This window comes from Astatotilapia calliptera, chromosome 3 (genome assembly GCF_964374335.1).
Source record: "Astatotilapia calliptera chromosome 3, fAstCal68.1, whole genome shotgun sequence".
NCBI lineage: Eukaryota > Metazoa > Chordata > Actinopteri > Cichliformes > Cichlidae > Astatotilapia > Astatotilapia calliptera.
Window position 1 is genome coordinate 59429917 of NC_137424.1, and position 9113 is coordinate 59439029.

Below are 9113 nucleotides of genomic sequence, written 5' to 3' on the forward strand. Positions count from 1 at the left end.
ACTGGTGATTCACAGATCTATTTCAGGCCTCGCTACCTGCCTGCTAGCCATCTCACCTCAAAGATCCGTCACCACCTCCAATCAAATGGGAAATTCATATGTGACAAGTCAAAGGTGTTTTTAAAGAAACACCTGTAGAACCTGGATTTATAACTGAGACAATACCTCATTCATACACTTAGCTTGTGATCCACCATACACAGCAACACAACATGACAAGTTCATTCATGATTTTAGTTTATTTTGACTCAGCCTGCTTCTGAAAATAGTCACTACGGCACCAAATGTCAATAATCTGCCACTGAAATAGTCCCGAACAAGGATAATACTCAGCTTTATTCCAGAAATAAAACTGTATATTTACAAGTCATTTTAAAAGATTTCCATGTTGAATAGAACAGAGAGTCCAATCTGAAATTACTGGGGGCTAAACTCAACACATACTGATGCTTCTGCTCTTTTTCTATGTAGCAACACCAGATTTATCTTTTAAGTTTCCCTTTAATCCTCTGCTTCCATTTTTAATTGTTTGCCTCCTTTAAAATGTTTTAGGTTCATAGAATTGTTCTCCATCCAGAGTTTCATCAGCATTGTTCTTATTTAGCAGTTACTATCTCTGAGTTGTAACATCTGTACACTACACTAATATTAAAGTACTAGCTTACACAGTCTCTTAATCTTGAATTTAGGTATTTTCCAGTCCCACTGCCACAAATGCCAGATGCCTTTCAACATTTATGAAAGAACAGGTTGTTCTTAAGCGCTCACCGAATTCAACTCTGGTACTGTAACAGGATGCCACAGTTGCAACCAGTCAGTCTGTGAAATTTCTTCCCTTAGATATACCACGCTCAACTCTAAATGGTGTTACAGTGGTCCTTCGCTATAATACAATTCACATTTCGCAGCCTTGCTGTTTCGCATTTTTGGAAGTTTGTGTGTGTGTGTGTGTGTGTGTGTGTGTGTGTGTGTGTGTGTGTGTGTGTGTGTGTGTGTGTGTGTGTGTGTGTGTTTATAGCCCACTGTGTTCTGCATCCTAATTGGTTGTAGACCACTGTTAATCCATCTCGTGCCTTGTCTCCTGTACAGGACAGAATGCATTTAGCTTGTCAAATTTACAAATTTGACAAGCTAAATTACAAAATCTTTGATCACTATCAGTGTGACTTTGAAGTGCTGTACTGTATGTTTGTAAGTTTTCTCAAAAAGACACAACAATGTTGATGAAACATTTTGCACCATCAAAGACAACCGCCGGTGCCTTTGGGTTCATTCTATCTCTGGACTTATTTTTCTACGAAGGTTTGAACTTTGAGAGTGTTTAAACAAGAGTGAAAAGTGTGAAAATGTTCGTGCCTGTCGGAGAAAAGTGTATAAAGTGTGTAGTGAGGGGTTTTACAGCCTTGAAACATCTATAATAATTGTAAAAAATAAAGTTGGCTACTTCGCGGATTTTACCCATCGCGGGTTATAGAACGTAACTCCAGTGATAAACGAGGGACAACTGAACTGCAAAACAGAAGTGTTTAGGAGCCACAGCAGCTCATTCACAAAGTGGCAGGTCATGTAAAGTTATAGAGCACAGTTGCTGAGTGCTGAGGAGCATTATGTATAAAAGTCAACAACACTCTGCTGAGTCAGTGACTCTGGACTTCCAAACTTTCTTTGGCATTAAAATCAGCACAGAAGCTGTGCTCTGGGAGCTTCACTGTGCTGGTTTCTATGGCTGGAAGCCTGACATCGCCACATACAATGCCAAGCCCTGGATGGAGTTGTGGAAAGCATGCCACTGCTGTTCTCTGCAGCAGTGGAAATGAGGAGTCATGTTTCTTTATAGAGCAATCATCTGACGAGTCTGATGAATGTGTTTGGCGAATGCCAGGAGAACGTGCCTTAAGGTTTAGTTCCAGTCAAAGGAAATCTTAATTCTTTAGCGTACCAAGATAAGATGGCCAATTCTAAGCTTCCAACTTTGTGGGAACAGTTTGGGGAAAACCCCTTTTCTGTTTCAGAGTGACTGTGACCAAGTGACACAGCAAGGTCCATAAAAGCATGGTTGGATGAGTTTGACGTGGAAGAACTTAAATGGCCCTCACAGAGTCCTGACCTTAACCCCATTGAACACCTCGGGGGGGCTGTGGCTCAGGAGGTAGAGCAGCTCATTTAGTAATTGGAAGGTTGATGGTTTGCTGGCTGCACCATTCTGCTGGCCAGAGCATCCTTGGGCAAGATACTGAACCCAGACTCACTTCTGCTGTGTTCATTGGACTGTGAATGTTAGATAGTAAGCACTTTGACATAGAAAAAAGTGCTTGTATGAATGTGTATGTGAATTGAAGAATAAAGTATGTTGAATGCTCAAGTAGAGTAGAAAAGAACTATGCCAGAACCAGCCCTTTCAGTTTTGGATGAACTAGAACGAACAATGAATGCTTTGGGAGATTGAGATCCAGGCGCTCGTATCCAACATCAGTGTCTGACCTTACAAATGCTCTTCTGGATAAGTGGGCACACTCCAAAATATTGTGGAAAGCTTGATGGGATGCCATAAGAGCTACTGTAAGTGTAATGGGTAGAAAGGTTTTGTCCATACAGTGTATTTATACCCTCATATATGATGAGGGATATATGGTAGATGATCAGAGAATCATGTATAAGAAGATCACTTTTTACTTTGCACACATCTTTACAGCCTGCTTAGATATCTGAAAGGTGAAAAACAGCCTTCGATAAATGAGTATGACACGAGTACCAATCCAGAACCAGCCAAGCCAGCTGGTCGTCTCTTTTGGATAGACTGTGCTACAAAGAAACAGAGACTGCGTTTGGTGCACCAGTTTCAGAGTTAACGCTGTCCTCTGGAGCTGTCTGAACATGCAGGACGCCCTCCGTCTCTGTTGCTGTACTTTTTATTTTTGCTTTTTGCTCTGCTCTGCTGCAGTGACCCAGTTTCCCCCTCAGGGATCAATAAACATCATCTTCTCTCTTTATCAGCACCCGCAAACGCAGCGAATGTGTAGGAATTTGTCCCGATGACAGACGAGACGGAAAGCAAACATGGACAACATCGATCGGCTGTTTTTGTTCCTCTCTCTCTTCCTCCTATTTTATTTTTTACACTTTTTAATGACATTAGTGAAGCCCTCGGGGTCAGATTACTGCATGAAAATGTCATATTAATAACATTTTCATTGATTTCGACTCTCTTTAAGAACAGTGGGAGGCCCAGACAAGCACAGACACACATTAATTTACCAAAGAAGAGCAAAGATAAGAGTAATTTGTGTGTCACAATTTTATTTCCTCTTCTTTCCTCTCTGGTAATCGTCTGTGATGTCTCCAATTTATGAACCTTAACAGCGCGTGACTATCCAAGTGTTTATATCACCACTACCAGCTACAGCAGTAAAAGTGTCTTACAGTGACTCTCTGCAGACACTTAGCTGTTAATATTTCTTGCAAAATAATCGGAATAAGAGCTGTTTTAATAAGTATAGGAGCAGCAGGGGCATCAGCTGCATTAGTAAGAGCGGTAAAAGCAGCAGTAAGAGAGGAAGTCCTTTTAATTTATAGACAAGTTAGAAGTTGTTTGACCACTTTGAGTAAGACTAGAAATGCACTGTGCAACTGTGGTCTTTCCCCAATCACATATAAAAAAAAATACTAATTGGTACTATGCATAGAAATTCTGCAACATTTTTCACAAAGTCCATTTTTGTAGTGTGCAACACTGTCAGTGGAGGTTAAAGACTGGCCTCTGAAAGATACAAACCACAAGCATTCAATGAAAAGGGGAAGCGCTCCAGTGACAAGCACACGCTAAGCAATTTGTTGTTCAGCTTGTTTCCCGATGACACTTTGACTAGAGGAGCTGGGTTATTATAACTCCGACCTTCCAGCTTCACCTCCTGAGCCTCAATCGACCCGTACAACTGAAGGTACAACTGGATACTCGGGTTTGTTGACCTGCTCCTGCCGTCATCCTGCTGCGAGATCGCCAATAATCAATAACCAACCACTGTCCCTGAGGAGGGCTGTGGAGAAGGGTTAAGTGTACTTGTTAATTAAACTGTAATTTAAAGTCAAACCAGATTAAAAAACAAACCACACTTCCTTCTGTTTTCTCTAACTCTGGATCAATGAAGACACTCTACACAGATTCATTAATGTCAAAGAGGAAACAGTACGAGCCCAGGTCTGCAGGGATTGTTTAAATGGACAGGTGTTGACATGAATGGTATCAAGGCACATTGAATCTGGAATCTTGAACTAAAATAATTAATCTAACAATTCTGAGAACAGGAAATGAATGCATTCATAATAACAAGCTGAAACAAACCCCCACAGTTACTTGAGAGCTAATGGCAAATCAATCTGACCATCTTTGCTCCCCAAGATCTTTATCCCGCAACACAACCTTATAATTTGCTTTACTTTCACAGGGTCAAACACTTTATTGCAAGGATTCTACAATAATACCGAGAAAACAGAGAAAAACCCAAACAATCACATCGGCCCCTTTGACCAAATGATGTGGTGACAGTAGGGAAGAAAAACTCCCTTTTAACAGGAAGAACCCTCCAGCTGAACCAGGTGCAGGGAGGAACAGCGGTGACTAGTTGGAGGTGAAGGGAAGAAGATTGGGCCCCAACCTTAAAGCGTGGTGTAGTTATCAGCAAGCTTGGTGAGCTTATGAGCAAGCCCCACCAATAAATGAACACTAATAATAACTACAGATTAATAAAATACTAGAACTGATGGTGTGAACCACACAGTGGAGGAAATTTGTTATGTAATTCCATTAAAATGGCACCACAGATGTAGTGGAGAGGTCCACTTCCACGATTTAATTAGTTCAGGTGAGCTAGCTGTCAATTAAGAGCCCCGCCCTGTTCTTCAGTTTCCAAATGTAGGAGCTATGGAAGCACAGTTATTATGAAAGTGAAACCATCCACAGGGGCTAACACGGTTTTTGTAACCAGGCTCTAAACATAGACACAGCCTCAAGTGGAGGCTTGTTGCTTGGGCTCTAGGGCTGCAGCTATCGTTTATTTTAGCAATCGAGTAATCTATTGATTATTCCACCAATTAATCAAGTAATCAGATGAAAACTATTTTTTGTCTTATTAATGAGCAATAGTAAATATTCAAGAGAGAAAAAACTAGTCTTTCAAAATGAACTGCTTATTGGTTTCCATTTTAGAAATTGCAATTTTTAAACGTTTAACTGCAACCAACATCTCAAAAAACAAAATAACTAAACCCTTTGACTGTATAAACGCACCATATTAAATTTTTTTTTTTTTAAAGAAAACATTTTCTTAAATGGAAAAATATATAAAAAAAATCTCAAGTACAGTCAAAGGTCAAATCAAATATAATAAGATAAATAAACAATCTGAACTAAGGCATAAATATTTACCTTTACTGTCTATTTTTAAGGTTTTCTGACATTAATTGAATTTTATTTCAGTTTTATTTAGCGGCAAATCACAACAACAGTCACCTTAAGGCGACTTATATTGTAAGGTAGACCCTACAATAATACATACAGAAAAAACAACAACAATCATATTAGCAAGCACTTTGGCGAAAGTGGGAAGGTAAAACTCCCTTTTAATGGGAGGCAACTTTTTTGTGCTGCTGAAAAAATGGTGTAGATGTTAATAATTAATAATAATTCAGTGTCCAACAGACAGTGTCCAATTTGATATTGTTTCACTTTCAATCTGAAAATGTTACGAAAGCTTTGCAATACACCCTATGCCCTTCTTAGACTCAGCTCTGTTCGCTTCCATGTAAAACAGGACAGCTGCTGTCAGCCTTCAGGAAGCTGTCTAATTAAACCAGTGTGACTAAGTTAACAGTTTTGTATATTTTAATACAACTTCTGGAGGCTTACTGCTGATTTTTCTCAGCATAAAACAAACGGTGGTGGATGGAGGAGTAAAAAGTTTGCTTTTCTTCATGTTGGAGTTTGTTCATCAGGTGATTTAATGAAGGACTGAAAATGTAAAAGGTGAGTGCAGGAACACCGCTGATGTTTTGGATGTTTTCCTTCACTCGGCCTGAAATTTGGGGCACTGTGGCCTTGATGTTGTTCAACTTTTTAATCATACGCTACTCCTAAATACATATCTATTGCAGGTCTGTTTTTAGTCTCAAATGTAGGTGAAACACTCTAGTTTACATAGTTTATTACATCAGGGTGCAACAGAGCCATGCGTTAAACTAAGCACTGAAGCAAAGAATTTGGGTCAAGAATTTATTTAATCAAATTACTTGATGAATAATTGCAGCCCTAACAAACTTCAATATAAGGAACCCGAGTCCCCCCCTCCTCCTGTCCCTTACTATTTTTCACACACATGACCATTCAGCTCAAAGTCCTGCCACTTTTCCATCTGCAGCCTCACAGAGCTGCCAGCACGACCGACATCACTCCACAGCCGACATGATGAGCGAGGAACCCTGTGGGGAGGAGGCCGGACGGACAGACGCCGGGTCATACAGGTTCTGTCTGTCTGTCTGTTTGTGCTTCACTCTTTGTATTCATCTCACATTCAGATTCAACCACCAGAAAACAGGCTGAAAGGTTAAAGCGGTTCCCCCAAAAGCCTCCAAACAAAAACATGTCAGCAAGTGTTAAAAATAAATCCTAATCATTAATGAAACTGAAATCTGAGCCCGAGTTATGATTACGCTGTAATGATGGACAGATGATGGAGGGCGGTAGGAGGTGGATGTGAAGTGGAAAATGAAAAATGGAGGCATGATGATCAGAAAAAAAGAAAAAAAGATTAAACAGAAGGATCGATGGTGAAGAAATCTAGGAGCAGAGGATGAGTGTAGGAGGAAGAAAGAATAAAGGAAACATGGATTAAAATGATGATCAGAGGGTGGATGAGGGGATGTTAAAAGACAGAAAAATAGCACAAGGAGGGGGAGAAGTGAGAAGAGGTGGAGGAACGTCTCAAAGAACAGGAGGATGAGGAAGAGTGGAGGAAAAGATGAAGGTAGGACTGAAAAACTGATTTAAAAGTAAAAAGAGAAAGAAGAAAAAGAAGCAGAGGGGATGTTCAGGTGTCTAAAGCTAAAAGATGTTGGGTTGGTAATGGATGGATAAAAAGAAAAAGAAGCGTGTGGAGAAGGAGACAGGATGGGAAAGATGGAGTGATAGAGGGATTGGAGCAAGAAGAAAAAGATGGAGGGATAGGAAGGAAAACAGAATGTGGATGGAGGGATGGATAAGAAAGAAGCAGAGGATGGAAGGAAACAGAGGAGAGATCAGGAGAAGGAGGTGATGCAAGAGGCACAGAGAGAAAAGGAGGGATGGGTGAAAGATGGAAAAGATGATAGAAGGAGGACAAGAAGGAGAAAGATGAAGCAGCGTTATAGAGGAGGGATGAATAACAATAACACGAAGAGGCGAAGAAAGTGTGGAGGAAGAATGGAAGGATGAAGGAGAAGGAAGAGGATGATGAAGGAAGTTTGTATTTTAGAGGTATGTAGATTTTTTAAAAAGGATGAAGGAAGATGAAGAGGATGGAGAGATGGCGGAAGAAGAAGAAGATGGAGGGATGTGAAGGAGGAAGGAGGGAATTCCCTGTTGCGTGGATCAACAGCCAATCAGCTGCACACACACACTTTCAGCTCACACAGTGTTACATAACATTACATGCAAACCTCTCAGTGTGTGTGTGTGTGTTTGAGGGGGGCATACCCCGCTTTTAATTCACACAAAACATCGCGAGAAATCTGAATAGTTTACACACAAATCTCGTTTTTGTCTGAGGAAAATAATCAGACAGTTCTTTACACAAAAACAAATTTAAAAACATCTGAATGAGGTAAAATGTAGATTTTTATAACTCGCTGCTTTTAACGGAATAAACGTGATTTCATTAAAGACTAAAAGTGTTTTTGTTGATATGAGTGGATTTATGTGCGTCCACAGGTTTGTTTGTTTTTTTCCGCAGAGAAATGAAGGGAAACAGGAAGGGAAAGGGAAACAGGAAGCGGGTCTCTCGCTTCTTCTTACCTGGGTGGCTTTATGGAACTGCTTCTTCAACCCCGCGACAGACATCACTTCAGCGGCGGAGGCAGCAACCACAGAGAAACGGTGTGTGAAATATTTATGTGAAAGCTGCACGGACAGCACGGAGCCTGGGACGGGAGCGAGGTGGAGCCCGAAGAGACGGCGGTAAATCCTCCGGTTCGCTTTAAAGTCGGTACTGTCCGCTTATTGTGGAGGAAAATGTGGTGGAAACGCGAGCCGCTGATCGCCAAACCAAACCCAGCTGGATCTATTTTCAGTCAGAGAGAGAGAGAGAGGAGGAGAGGAGGAAGAGGGAGGGCAAAGATCCTCTAATGAGAAAATGGATCACACCAGCCTCTTCATGCTGGCACTAAAAACTCATTTCATATTTATGATCTTATTCTTTTGCCCTTTTGTCCACCAGTGATGTGATGTGCTTATAAACCAGGATGTCCAGCTCTCAGTTTATGGCTCATGGAAAACTTTCTCTATTCAATCACATGCTTGATGAGACCAAAACTAAAAGCTGGACTTCAATGGGAAAACAAGCTTGTTTAGTCTCAACATAAAGTTCAGCTGAACTTTCAGCCAGAGCCCAGCATACAGCTCATGTGTTTGATTTGGCAGATGTGCACAGATGTGTCAGTGTGACATCATGAAGAGGTTTAGCAGTGAAGCAGACTAACGGAAGCTGGAGTTTTATGTTCATTAAATCCCCGCAGCTTCACAGGACCCAGAGGTGCCTCTCCAAAGTGAGACATTTACATAAGTTCACACTGTGGCGCAGCAGCTGCAGCTACAGTTACTACTGCATTATTCAGAGAGGATCACTGTAAGTCAGTATATCTGTTTCTCTACACCTAAGACAGGTGAGCTGTCACTCACAGTCACAGTTTGAATAAGAAATTATTTCTTACACATCGACTGACTTGATGTTTTTTTATTTTAACAGTTTTTTGTTTTGTTTTGGGTTTTTTTTTTTTAGCATTCACAGTAGTGGTTATTATTAATATTGTGTGGATCTTAAATATTGTGACCTCTCTAGTCACTTAAATTTTGTGGTATTTATGTGAAA

At 40.6% G+C, this 9113-nt stretch overlaps 1 protein-coding gene across 1 annotated transcript in view; it reads right to left on the reverse strand.

The window, feature by feature from the left end:
• The window catches only part of LOC113017186 (endophilin-A1-like), a 61749-nt gene extending 53389 nt beyond the window's left edge, over positions 1-8360 (reverse strand). The window contains exon 1 of the mRNA XM_026160340.2: positions 8042-8360. Coding sequence (XP_026016125.1) covers positions 8042-8086 — 45 coding nt within the window. The 5' untranslated portion in view covers positions 8087-8360. The remainder of the gene's footprint in view (positions 1-8041) is intronic.
• Between the last annotated feature and the right edge of the window lie 753 nt (positions 8361-9113).